Genomic DNA, 14,523 nt, shown 5'->3' on the forward strand with positions numbered 1-14,523 from the left:
CTCCATGTCACAAGTATTTCCAGGATTGCTGTGGCTACTTGCCTACTCACAAACAGTATGGTCTCAATCAAGCCATCTCCTGTTTGTAATTACCTGCAAGCCTTCCCCGCCCTAGTTAATTGCAGGTTAACTCCCCATATAAGCAAGGACCTTTTCGCTTGCTACTCGGGCCTAGACTCCTGGTTTAGGCCTAAATGCACAGCTCCTGCAGGAAGCTTAGTGCAACGCCGCAAATGGGAGAAGAATGCAGATAAGGACTCCAGACGCTGTTGCAGAGAAACTCCCACGGATGCTTGCCTTTTGCTGTTTTGAAGCACGCAAGCTATCATCGGGACTTCTGCTGGACCTTTTTCCTCCCACAAGCTTCAAGCAATGTTTTCTGTTTGAACTGTTTTTACTTCAGGTGACTTTTAGCTGTGAAGTTTGTGCTGCCCCCACTTGGATTGCCTTGATGATGTATCGACACCGAAGCTGCTTACCTTCATGCTGGCTTTATTCTCTTGTGAACTGTTTCGGTATTGTGGAGAGGGATCTAGGGAGATAGCCTTGCTTCACATACCCAGATAAGACTTTGTTTTTAACGTGCTTTCTTAAAGACATAGTGCTTTTTAAATGTTTTAAAATAAATTATATTTTTACACAAGACGCCTCTGTCAGAATTATTTCAGTCTCAGTGTGTTTACTCATGAGCTGGTTCACGGTCTGGGGTACCCCTCACCCCCATTTCATAACACTCCAGGGGGTTTTCTTCCCTCTCTAGTCTCGGTTTTCCGGTGTGAATGTGAAAAAACCCCATTTTCCAGTTAACACATGGGTTCCATCTATGGAGCCAGGGCAGTCCAAGTATGAGGGGTCGTTCCATGCCAGGGGCCACAATAAACCTGAGGGTCTCTATGTGATCCCCCAATTGCATTTCAATGGGTTCGGTCACAAAGCTGGCTGGGCCCCCTCCTGCAATTGATCAACTGACAGAACGCAATGGGCCTTTTTAACATTTTTAGCCTCAGGCCCATTTTCTCCACCATTTTCGGGCTGATTATGCACCTGGTGCACCCAGAGTCTAATAGGGCTAACATCTGCGCATGTGCCCCTGTGGACGGCACCCTTATTTCTATGGGGATGAGCATGGGGCCCTCAGTGTGACTCACCAGATCGTCGGAGTCGGAGTCCGTCCCGCTGTCATCCGCGGTGGTCGGAGTTCCCAACTCATCCTGGTTTTGGGGAATGAACTCAATGACTTCTCCTTTCAGGGCGGTTTCACGAGCTTTTGCGGGTGCTTTATCAGCCTTCTTTGGTCCCGAGCCGGTAGATTTTGGCACTGGCTTGGAGAAACATTCGGCAGCCCGATGGCCTTCCTTTCCACATTTGAAACATGTGAAGGGCTTCAATTTTGGTTTGAATTGCACTCTCCCCGCGCCCGTCTTTGGGGCTCCTTTGCGGTAGAAGGGGGATGACGGGTCCCCTGCACGGCCCCCTCGGAGTCGGCTTCGGGCCAGCTCGATTTCCACATCCTCAGCTACTACGTACCAACTCTGCAAGTCTTCGGGGACCCCCCGTGCTCTACAGTCTTTGTATATGTCTTCATTCAGTCCGTCCTTGAAACTCTCCAGTAGGGCCGCTTCTGACCACCCTGTCATGTAGGGTTCCAGTTCGTGAAATTCTTGGGTGTATTCTGCCACCGATCTCCGGCCCTGCTGGATACCCTTCATTCTGAGTCTCGCTTTCCGCTCGGCTAGGTGGTCTTCAAACCGCCTCCATGAACAGGTTGTAATTCCTCAGCAAGGGAGAGTTATTATTGTGGAGGACCACTATCCATTCAGCTGCTACTCCCTCTAAGACATTCGTGACGCATCTCACTCATGCCGCATCTGATAAGTAATCCTCCCCCCAGTCCTGCATGTGGTTCCACACTTGGGTCAAGAAAAGCCCCAAGGTCTTCGGGTTCCCATCATATTTTCCAGTTAGGGGGGAATTTTTGGCTTTTTGCACCTGCGGGGTGGGGCCTGTAAGGCTGGGGGTCCCTGGGCTGCTGCATCCCTCGCTTGAGCCCCAGAAGCCTGATGTTTCTTCCCCAGCTTCCTCTTCCTCTCCCCCACAGGCTGTCTCTTCTGGATCCAGTCTGGGGTAGTCTCCCTTCCCCACAGGGAATACATAAGACTCAATGTTTTTTCCGGTTTTCCTTGGCATCGGGGAGGAGTTTCATCACTTGAGCAATCATGAGGCTCTCCTTTTGCTCTTGCAGCCACACCGCCTCTCCCTTACGAGGTCTGGAGCTGCTTACTCCTTGGGGGGTCCTCCCCAAGTCCGGCAACCTTCCCTCGACCATCTAGCTTCCTCTGGCTCCTCTCTCAGCTGAATTTTTTCCATCCATTCTTCAGCTTCCTTCTCCACTTGAAGTGAAATTATAGTAGAGCCAGAAGCTCACATCTGATCTCCTTCACTCTCTTGGTCAGACATATCTTGGGTTCAGCCCCCTCGGTGTTTATCCGGGATGGCTGGAGGTGAGATTCTGCTTAATGTCAGGTGTGCTTCCTTCAAAGTCCAGGAAAGAATGACCCAAACTCCATTGTTTATAGAGAAAGGTACTTTTACTAGAAAATGAAGTGAATGCAACCAAAGGAAAGCAGAATCTAAGGCAATGCGCGCGAAAATTGCATATAGAAAGCATCTCCTCCCACTGTCCACCATAAATCATCCAATCCAAAGGTCTCCCAGCGGTCAGGTGGAAGCACATGTCTGGCAGATTCATCAATCAGGAATGCCACGACCGTTGGCCCGATGGCAGCTTCAAAGATACAATCTGGTGGCTTAACTATCAGTTTCGTTTCCTCCAGCACGCTTCCCCCCCCATGCTATCTAGCTCTCCCCCCTCCCGTTACTATGGCAGCCAAAGCAGTAAAGGCGGAGGCTGACACTCAACATCTTTTTTGTATTCTGGTGATCATAACTGGATGTAGTATTCCATGTGGAATACTTGACAGGCCACAGGAAAATTCAGTATTCTCCAGAGACAAAATTCAGAGCAAAGAAATGGATTTGCTCTGCTCCTCGAAGCTAAATGGATCGCTTTTCTATTTATTTCCAGGCCGTGCAGCTTTTCTCGATCCAGACATGCAGAAAGTGCTCAGAAATCTGGGAGACAGGATCCTAAGACTTGAAGGAGGTGTGCTGCTTGCTTTTCCTATTCTAGAATTATGGAGACCAAAACTGTAAAACAAATACCTGCTACCAGGAGTAGCTTTCATGAGAGGCAAAAAATATTTTTTGAAAAGGGATGGTGAGATAGGCTTCATTTCCTCTAAAATCTTGCATTTATTTGGACTCTCCATTGCTTTTTGAGAAGGAAGCTTTGCACGTATATTTTCAAACGTAAAAATAAGAGAAATATTCATTTTCCTATTTGGAAATCAGAGGTGTAACCATTTTCCAAATCAAATTAAATAATTAAAGTTCTAGCATTCAAAAATATCTGAATAAATGTTTGGAGATTGAGTGTTCTGGGAAGCTTTTTGATTGGACTGTCCTGTTTTTTGTTTTAAACCCTTGTCATGGTCTGACCATTCTCTCCTTCAATTTGACCTTCAAACCTCTACACCCCGCCTCAGTGTGGCAGAACCGACTAGGTGGTTCCCCCTCAGACGCCTGATGGATCGTGATAGGTTCCAGACGGAGCTTGGGCCATTTCCTGAGGCTCTGGCTCACGACCCGGCTGAAGACCTGGTGGCTGCCTGGGATAGGGCGGCCACTGGAGCTTTGGACCATGTCGTGCCTTTGCGGCCTCTGACCTGCCGCCGATCTCACTTAGCTCCCTGGTTCTCCAAGGAGCTGAGGGAGATGAAGCGCCAGAAAAGACGCCTAGAGAGCAGTTGGAGGACTAGCCTTTCCGAATCCGACTGAACACTGGTAAGGTCTCATATTAAGACCTACCTAGTGGCGATAAAAACGGCAAAGTTTAATTATTTTTCCGTGCTTATCGTGTCTGCAGATAACCGCCCAGCAGCCCTGTTCAGAGTGACCTGCTCCTTGCTCCATCCGGGAGCGCAAGAAGACCCCTTGGAGGACAGGGCTGAGGATCTTGTGCAGTATCTGCATGACAAAGTCGCTCAAATTCGGGAAGGCCTGGACTCTGACTGGGTAGATACAGGTGGGGTGATGGAGACAGGTCTTGAGAGCATTATCTGGGAAGAATTTGACCCAGTGACCCCTGAAGACATGGACAGGATTCTGGGTAGACTTAGCGCGGCCACATATTTATTGGACCTGTGTCCCTCCTGGTTGGTGCTGGCTTCCTGGGAGGTTACACGAGGCTGGCTCCAAGGGGTTGTTAACGCTTCTTTGAGAGAGGGCTACTTTCCCACCGCCTTGAAAGAGGCGGTGGTGAGGCCTCTCCTCAAGAAGCCCTCCTTGGACCCAGCTGTTTTAGCAAATTATCATCCAGTCTCCAACCTTCGCTTTGTGGCGAAGGTTGTTGAGAGTGTGGTGGCGCGACAGTTCCCCCAATACCTGGATGAAGCAGTCTATTTTGATCCGTTCCAGTCAGGCTTCAGGCCTAGGCACAGCATGGAAACGGCATTGGTCGCATTGGTTGATGATCTCTGGAGGGCTCGGGACTGAGGCTGTTCATCTGTCCTGGTCCTGTTAGATCTCTCAGTGGCTTTTGATACCATCGACTATGGTATCATGCTGCGCCGGTTGGAGGGGTTGGGGTGGGGGTCACCGTGTTGCGGTGGTTCTCCTCCTATCTCTCTGACCGGTCGCAGTTTGTGTTGACGGGGGGGCCTGAGGTCGACCCCGAGGTGCCTTGTATGTGGGGTGCCGCAGGGGTCGGTCCTCTTGCCCCTTCTGTTCAACATTTATGTGAAGCCGCTGGGTGAGATCATCCGTGGTTTCAGGGTGAAGTACCATCAGTACGCTGACACTCAGCTTTAAATCTCCACCCCGGACCACCCCAATGATGCCCTTGATGTGATGTCCCATTGTCTGGAGGCTGTACAGCCCCCACTGAGAGGGCTCGCAACTTGCGTGTCCTTCTGGATGCACGGCTGTCTTTAGAAGAGCATGTGACGGCTGTGGCCAGGGGGGCTTTTTATCAGGTTCGCCTGATTCGCCAGTTGCGTCCCTTTCTGGATCGGGACTCCTTACGCATGGTCACTCATGCCCTCGTCACTTCCCGCCTGGACTACTGCAGTGCTCTCTACATGGGGCTCCCCTTGAATAGCACCTGGAGGCTCCAACTGGTCCAGAATGCGGCCGCGCGGGTGATTATGGGAGTGCCATGGCACTCCCATGTAACACCTCTCCTGTATGAGCTGCACTGGCTCCCGGTGGTCCTCCGGGTGCGATTCAAGGTGTTAGTGACCACCTTTAGAGCGCTCCATGGCTTAGGGCCTGGATATTTACAGGTCTGCCTTCTGCCACCAAGAGCCTCCCACCGGCCAGTACGCTCCCACAGAGAGGGGCTCCTCTGGGTGCCATCGGCCAAACAATGCCGACTGGCGGCCCCCAGGGGGAGAGCTTTCTCTGTGGGAGCACCTGCCCTCTGGAACGAGCTCCCCCCAGAGATACGGACGATTCCAGACATACGTACTTTCCGTCGGGTCCTCAAAACCTTTTTATTTCATCAAGTCGGGCTGGCCTAATCTCTCCAATTGTATATTTTAATTTGGATTTTTTTTTTTTAATAAAAAAGTTTTTATTTTCTGATCAAACAAGTATACAATATAAACAATCATTCATGCTATCATCAGAAAAAAAGAAAAAAAAATCAATTTGGTAAACTCAATCTTCAACCCCTCCTCACCACCCCCCACCCCCGACTTCCCAGAACAAAAACAGGGCATAGATTTCACCAAACATTCGCTAAAATAAACTAGCTAACTGCAAGATTTAATAACTCCCAAGACCCCTTAACTCCCCTTTTACAATTTCATCAACCTCCCTTTATATAAACACAAAGTAACATGTAATCCAATAACTCTAAGAATTTTAAAACCATTAACAAATCTTAAACATTCAAACCTAAAAACATTTTTCCCCCTCCTACTTTTCTCAAAGTTCAGATTTTTTGAAATCTCATAACAAAAAATAAACCTTAGATATTCACTAATTAAATTTCTACATTTTTATAATTAACCATTAGTACATTAACTAGAAAACCAAAAAAGATTAATCAACCATTAATACATCATATTTAAAAATCAATATTCAACTTTATACTTTTTCCCCCTCAGTAGTTATAACACCTAAAACATAATCAATTTAAACCATGAATAGAACAACTGCAAAGCCAAAAAAAAAAAAAAATTAATCTTCCATTCTTGGTTTCTTATTTTAAAATCTCATAACAAAAAATAAACCTTAGATATTCACTAATTAAATTTCTACATTTTTTAAATTTCTAAATTTCCCCCCTTCATTATTCCTCCCTCCAATTTTTAAAATTTAAAAGATAATCAACAACATAATTAACCATTAATACATAAACTAAAAAACCAAAAAGGATTAATCAACCATTAGTACATCATATTTAAAAATCAATATTTAACTTTATACTTTTTCCCCCCTCAGTAGTTATAATACCTACAACATAATCATTTTTAACCATGAGTAGAACAACTACAAAGCCAAAAGAAAAGATTAATCTTCCATTCTTGCTTTCTTTTTATATTTTTTCCAATCTTTCTGCATCCCTCCTACTTCTATTTTGAGGAGGTTTTTCATTTTAATTTGAGGTTGATATAACTGCAAAAATTGTCCCCTTTTTAAAAAAGTTTCCTCTGATTTAGAGCCCCCAAATCGCCTCTTCATGCTTATATAAATCAGTTCATTCCTTCGTCTGTAAAACCAAAGTTTGTCAAGAGTTTGTGAAGAAAAGTTCAATTGTTTCTTTTCTATTAAATGTATAGATGCCACTGACAAATCTCCTTCATCTTCTGAAACTTCGAAAGTCTGGTCATTTACTACTTTTTTCCAAACCAAGTCATAATTTTGAAGGATTCTATCAATTTTTCCGAAAAGAGCAGAGAGTAAGCTCGAAAATTCTTGAGAAAATTCTTCCACCCTCTCTGCTGCAATATCTCCTGAGTTGTCATCATGCTCCGTAGTTGTTTTGATTTCCTCAGTCATTTCTGTTGTTATCCCTTTAAGAATTGCTATTTGGTTACTTATAGCTGCAGTATGATTATTCATGGCTTCTTTTATAAATTCTGTAAGTTCTGCATCAAAATCCTTACAACTCTGTAAATCAGACAACTGTTTCGTTTCTGACACCTCCAAATAGCATCCAGCACTTTCAAGATCTCCTTTCCTAGAAGCCATTTTATTTTAAAGAAATTTTCTTTCTTCCCACAACCATAAAATCATAAAGTCAGAGCCATCCTTTTGAGCAGCATTCAGCAATTTCTTTATAAACAATCTTTTCCCAAACAGCTCTTCAAAATCTATTCCAGCAACTTAAAGCCAGTCTCTGAGCACGAGTCTATTAGCAAAAACTTTTTCTAACTTTCCCTTTTAAAATCGCAACAAAGAAACGCCATCTTAACTTCCAGCTCAGAAAATCCAATTAGAAACATTGTATCCCCGGAGTTAAGTGCTATACTTGCAAAAAGCTTGTCCTCCTGCTTCTGTTCCGCCTGCTTTTTTGAAATCATTTAATCTTCTGTTTGACAGCAGAAATTGGACGCAACACCTAGCTCTGTAAAAAAAACAGAGTCCCCCCGGATCCGGAGCTTCAGTGGGCTGAACGGGGAGCTCTCACCCTCCTAACCCCTGGAATTAATCCAGGGGTTTTCAGGGAGCTCTACCCTCACCCACCTGCTCTCCTCCCCTTCTTTTCCCGAAGGGGAGATTTTCAAGCCGTTTGACAGCTGATTAACGCTGTCAGAACGGCTCAACGGAATCACGGGGGCGGCGGTCTAAAAAGACCGTCAATGGTGCTGCGGAGCCAACCCGGAAGTCTTAATTTGGATTTTTAATGGGGGATTTTAACTGTCGGGCCAAATTGATTAATTCATTTTTAAACTGTTTTTATATTTTGTATTTGATGTTTTTTACTTCTGGCTGTTCACAGCCCTGAGTCCTTCGGGAGAAGGGCGGTATATAAATTTAAATATTAAATTAATTAAATAATTAAATTAAATTAAATTAAATTAAATAATTAAATTAAACCATGTTCATTTTGATAATTTTTTTTTTTATTGAAAAAGTTTTAAAAACAAACATATTTTCCCCACAACCCCCCCAACCCCCCTCCCCCTCCCCGACTTCCCAGAGCAGAACACAAGGTATTTCTATTGATCTTTAACAATAATCTAAATTGCATAACCAATCATTAAACTAACATCCCTATAAAAAAAAATTCTTAACCCCCCATATATAAAATCCTATTTCTTAAACATAATACTTCTAATGTCACTTATATAACGCTTATACAAATAAAAGAAATCATTCATAAGCTATTTGATATTTTTTAGTCTGATACTTATTTTCAATATAATCAATCCATCTTCTCCAGTCCTGTATGTACCTTTCTTGTGTATGATCCTTCAGATATGCTGAAATTTTAGCCATTTCAGCTAAATTAGTTACTTTCAATATCCAGTCATCAATAGTAGGCAAAAAGTCCTTCTTCCAGTATTGTGCTACCAACAATCTTGCTGCTGTTATCAAGTTCAAAATCAATTTAGTCTCTGCAACTGTACAGTCCGTAGTTATACCCAGTAAAAACAACTGTGGAGTAAATTTCAGTCTCTTTTTGAGAATATTCTGCATCACCCACCAAATCTTTATCCAAAATGCTTTGATTTTTCTACAAGTCCACCATATATGATAATAAGTTGCATCATCACAGTCACATCTCCAACATTTAGCTTGCACATTAGAATACATACATGATAATTTTTTAGGATCTAAATTAGATTCATTTTGATAATTTTGATCTTAAATTTTCTATGGTAAACTTTCAAAAGAGCAGCATGGTGGCCTAAAGGTGGAGCTCTCTCCTCATAATCAGGAGGCTGTGAGTTCAATCCTAGGTAGTGGCAGATATTTTTCTCTCTGGACACAAAGAGAAAATATCTGCTGCAAACTCCGCATAGGCGTCAGGAAGGGTATCTGGCCAGTAAACTCCGAAACATTTCAATCTGAATTTTCATTTAGAGAGATATTTTTGATTACTACGGAAATGGAACAGATTTATAGAGGGACATCTGAGAGAGTAGCATGTATCAGACCAGGATTAATTCAAATGTATTTAGTTTATGCAATGCATAGTCATGGTGTGGCTGTTGCAAAAACAAATGATAATTTGCACTTAGGAATTGCCAAATAGTAGGACAAAATGTATAATCATGCTTTTTCTTCTCTTTTGCAGTTCTAGCCTTGAGGGGACTGATAAATAAGGTGGAGGACAAAATATTTACTACCAATGGGAAGACAGTTGGCTTTGATGCAATAATCCAAGCATGTCAACTTTCAGGGGGTTCCATTGCAAAACCCATGAATGAAAAGGAGAATGAAGCTATTTTGCAAATTGTGAAAGAACAAAATCAATACACCTACTCGGGAATTAAGGAGAGTTCAGTTCCAGGAGCCTTCGAGTATTTCAATGAAACTCCTGTGAATTATACCAACTGGCGTCGATATGAGCCAAATGGAAAAGGGTCAGAAAATTGTGTTGAGATGCAAACTGATGGAAGTTGGAATGACAAAAAATGCAACCAGTATCGTCTCATTATTTGTGAATTTTAAAATTTCCTGTTTTAACATCTAAACCAAAGAAATTGTCATGGCTTCTGGGAACTGTAGTCTTCTGAATATATTTGTTGTAAAGTCTTCATCAGCCTTCAGTCTTCTACAGTTCCCAATATTCTGAAGCATGAGAGTTAAATCAGTAACAAATGTGAGGATAGGGTTTTGATGATGATGTGGTAGGTACAATCAAGCATTTCCAATTTCTGGATAATTAAAAGAAATTAAAATATTGATTTATAGATGATTAGAGTTTGATTGTTCTTTTGGGTTAGAATTAATTTATCTCAAGCATGCCCATCTAAACAGCAGAGCAGTTTTTATAAGGGCATATTCAGATATTGTCAAAATTATATGTGTCTTTCCGAATTCTCCAGGAATATTCTTGTGTCTTTCAAAAACTAATGTAAATCTGGACACGAATGTCATAATTATATCTATCATATCTATCTACGCTATCTGTCTGTCTGTCTGTCTATCTATCTATCTATCTATTCAATTTGAAAACAATACTGAGACCATTGGAGAAGTTAACCAAGAGGAAAGAATATCAATTCTGATCAATTTTACAAGGGGTGATGTTAGAAAGAACAAACTATTTTATCATTTAAAATAAACTGGTTAATGAGCTACAATAAAAGCATTCCAAAGGTTTCTGACTACTAATTTTCCCGAAGACTCCTTCCTCCAGTTATTCAGCTTGCTTGCTCAGAGTAGTGTGTGCCTCATCCCACTTGGGCATCTGTTATGTTTCCATTACTCAATTAATAAGTAGCCCTTTGGGAGGCCTATGGACATTGGCTTCCTCATTAGCAATGAGATTTGTTTAGAAGTCTCTCAAAACCAAATATTAATAGACTGAATATGAATCTAATGACAGAGGGGAGGGAAATAAGCAGACAGTACCCTGTGTTTGTATAGCACTTCTGATTCTGATAAATGTGACCATCCTAGACTAAGTCAAGTCCAAAAACACCAGGTAATTTCTAGAAGCACTCAGACACATCAGCCATCAAGAGATAAGTAGATATCAACATCTATAGCAGTGATGGGTTTCAAAATTTTTTACTACTGGTTCTGTGGGTGTGGCTTGGTAGGCGTGGCAGGGGAAGGATACTGTAAAATCTCCATTCCCACCCCACTCCGGGGAAGGATACTGCAAAATCCCCATTTTCTCCCAATCAGCTGGGACTCAGGAGGCAGAAAATAAATGTGAGCGGGGCCAGTCAGAATTTTTACTACCGGTTTTCTAAACTACTCAAAATTTCTGCTACCAGTTCTCCAGAACTGGTCAAAACCTGCTGAAACCCACCTCTGATCTATAGACTATGCAAAATAGACTATCATGCAACCCAAAAGGGAACAAAAAGGCCCCAAGCACCTCTCCACCAGCAATCAGCACTCAGATCAGCATAGATTAACTCCAAGGTTATCAGACCAACAATCAAGTAAACAAAACACAAGCAAGGGTTTTGCCAAAGAGCGAACAGCAGCAAACAACCCAACCAAAGAATCTCTTAAGATTGCCCACACCAATACTGACAGGGCAAGACACTAGAATGTAAACTGACAGCAAACAGCATTCCTTACTGGCACTGATGATGTTACCTAGTTGGGTACTGAAAGATCTGCAAGAAAACAAGCAAGCCCAGAAAGCACTAAGGATACACACCCCCACATACTTCTGACTGTTTCTTTCTCATTCATTCATTCCTTAGGACACATCATAATTCTAATAATTTCAGTATTTTGAAAGGAGAGCAGTTAACATTGATTGCCTTCAAAAACATGAGTTCGTTTGATCCAGGTTAGAATCTGAGTGGAAAAATCACCTGGAAATCCAGTTTACACTGACAAGAGAAAGAGACAATTTGGGGCAGTAGTTAAGATACTGGAGTAGAAATCAGAGTTCTAGTTTTCCCTTAGCCATGAAGTCATCTGGGTGATTTTGTGCCATTCCAATGGTTTGGAATTCCTCTTATTCCAAACCATTTCAAGGGTGATTATAGGAGATGAAAACATTAGATATAGCCAAATACAGTATGCTAAATATTCCAAAAAATCTGATAACCCTTTGTAAGGAATGGATTCAGTGCAATTTAATCATTATCGGACTTATCTCTTAATGCAGAGATGGGTTTCAGCAGGTTCTGACCAGTTCTGGAGAATTGGTAGTGGAAATTCTGAGTAGTTCCAAGAACCGGTAGTAAAAATTCTGACTGGCCCCGCCCCCATCTATTCTCTGCCTCCCAAGTCCCAGCTGATTGGGAGGAAATGGGGATTTTGCAGTAACCTTCCCTTGGATTGGGGAGGGAATGGAGATTTTACAGTATCCTTCCCCTGGAGTGAGGTGGGAATGGAGATTTTACCGTATTCTTCCCTTGCCATGCCCACTAAGCCACGGCCACCAAGCCATGCCATGCCATTCCCACCAAGCCATACCCACAGAACCGGTAGTAAAAATATTTTAAACCCACCACTGTATTAATGGTACCAAGAACAGAGTAAAAGAACAAAAAGTCCTTTTCAAACCAGGATCAAGAATGACTGAAAATGAATCTCATAAAAAGAATATGAATAAATATATTTTTTAAAAATGATACTTTCTGATGACCCCTTCAATAGAGCTTGATTAGTACACAAACAGGGTAGGGGCACACTCTTAAATACACAGTCTGAACATCTTACAGAAAAACTAACACTGTGTAAAGTTAATTACTGGTTGTTCCTGTAATATTTAAACAATCACCTAATATTTGTTAAGAGAAATCATTTCCAGGGCAATGAGCATCAAGGAAGTGAAAGCATTTAAAGAGAGTTTGGGGAGCTGTCCAGCTATTGCCTTGCACGAAAGAAAGAAATTATAAAGTGTTATTTGTAAAAGGTTTAATTCCACATCATGGAGTCCAAGCTTTTGTTTACAAAGCTGTTTGAAGGTGAAAAGGTCTAAGAGTGGAGAATTCACTTATAATAAATGGTTTCCCACTGACTGAAGTCCTTTAAATGATTGGACTTCAAATAGGATTCCAATGTTTCAACTATTGTCTCAACTATGTTAGAAGCCAAGTTGGGGCCACTTTGGGTGATATCTTCTTTTTTAATAAGTGACAATGAAAAAAAATATATCCAGAAATATTTCAAGAATATCTATGATTTCTCTGACCTTATAATTGCAACAGGCTTCCATTTCTTCTGCTGCCCTCAACCATGCCACAGAAGGCTTTTTCTTCTTCTTCTTCTTCATCATCTGCTCACATACAGAGACCAATTTTGTCTCTCCCAGATGGATGTTTCACACTATGCTCCTAGCTTCTGTGAAGGCTCCCTTGGGCATTCACAGCTGTCTTGCTTCAGCCGAAGAGGCTCCCTTGGGCATTCACAGCTGTCTTGCTTCAGCCAAAGAGGCTGCTGCTGCATAGGATCTCAGAAATTAGGATGATGTGACATAAAGAGATTCCTACAGAACTATACCCAGTCCATTTATCATATCCATGCGGACTTCCATTATCACCCATTTGCTGAATTATATCTGGAAATCATTTGTTTACCTATGACTCAAAGTTAAGATTGCCGTATCTGGACTATCAAAATGCAAGTGATCTATAGATGGCAGCAATAAGGTTAAGGACTCCTTGCTGACATCTGGTGGTCATCCAATTTTTTTGCATCCCAGATATGGTAGAAGCTGGAATGGCAATAAAGTCCATCTTACTGATTGGAATTAGAATATAATAGAGCTGGAAGGAACCTTGGGGGTCTCTAGTCCAACCCCCTGCTTGTCTTAAAAATTTCCAGTGATGGAGCACCCACAACTTCTGGAGGCAAGCTGTTGCACTGACTAATTGTTTTCACTGTTAGGAAGTTTCTCCTTAATTCCAGGTTGCTTCTCTCCTTGGTTAGTTTCCATCCATTGCTTCTTGCATTGCCTTCTGGTACTATGGAGAATAATTTGACTCCCCTCTTCTTTGTGGCAGCCCCTCAAATGTTAGAACACTGCTATCAAGTCCCCCTTAGTCCTTTTTTTCTCTAGACTAGTCAAACCCAAATCCTGCAACCGTTCTTCAAATGTTTTAGTCTCCAGGCCTTTAATCATCTTAGTTGCTCTTTTCTGCACTTTGTGCAAAGTCTCAACAAGGAGAGGAGGGAAGGGGAGCAGAGAGGGGGGAGCAGAGAGGAGCAGAGGGGAAGGGGGAGGGGAGGGGAGGGAAGAAGAGAAGAGAAGAGACTGAGGTTCTTTTTTTTTTATTATTTGATTTATATGCTGCCCTTTTCCGGAGACTCAGGGCGGCTTACAATGCGTTAAGCAATAGCCTTCATACTTTTGTATATTTTATACAAAGTCAGCTTATTGCCCCCACAATCCGGGTCCTCATTTTACCTACCTTAGAAAGGATGGAAGGCTGAGTCAACCTTGAGCCTGGTGAGATTTGAACTTGCAGTAATTACAGGCAGCTGATGTTAATAACAGTGCTTTAGTCTGCTGCTTTAGTCTGCTGCGCCACCAGGGACAGCAGACTTGTAATCCTCTCTTTATAATTCTTCAATTTCCATAGATAGAAATTCTCATGAACATATTTGATATTGTGTTTGAGTTCACCTAATATTAAAGTGTGTTTTATTCCCAAAGGAAGTAATTCTCATTATCATGACAGATAACAATACCCTATGGATACCTTAAAAATTTACTCCACTTCATTTCATCAAAGTGATCTGATTTTATTGACCTTTGCAAAATAATGTTATTTTTCAGGTCATAAATTTATCTCCTAGGATAAA

General features: G+C 42.2%; 1 protein-coding gene across 1 annotated transcript in view; it reads left to right on the forward strand.

Annotated features, from left to right (window-relative positions):
- LOC139318139 (pulmonary surfactant-associated protein A-like) overlaps positions 1-9,747 on the forward strand; it is a 57,201-nt gene extending 47,454 nt beyond the window's left edge. The window contains exons 3-4 of the mRNA XM_070945428.1: positions 3,086-3,163; positions 9,371-9,747. Coding sequence (XP_070801529.1) covers positions 3,086-3,163; positions 9,371-9,747 — 455 coding nt within the window. The remainder of the gene's footprint in view (positions 1-3,085; positions 3,164-9,370) is intronic.
- Positions 9,748-14,523: the final 4,776 nt, after the last annotated feature.

This window comes from Pituophis catenifer, unplaced genomic scaffold (genome assembly GCF_029215685.1).
Source record: "Pituophis catenifer annectens isolate HBS135680 unplaced genomic scaffold, rPitCat1.0.hap2 SCAF_6, whole genome shotgun sequence".
NCBI classification, from domain to species: domain Eukaryota; kingdom Metazoa; phylum Chordata; class Lepidosauria; order Squamata; family Colubridae; genus Pituophis; species Pituophis catenifer.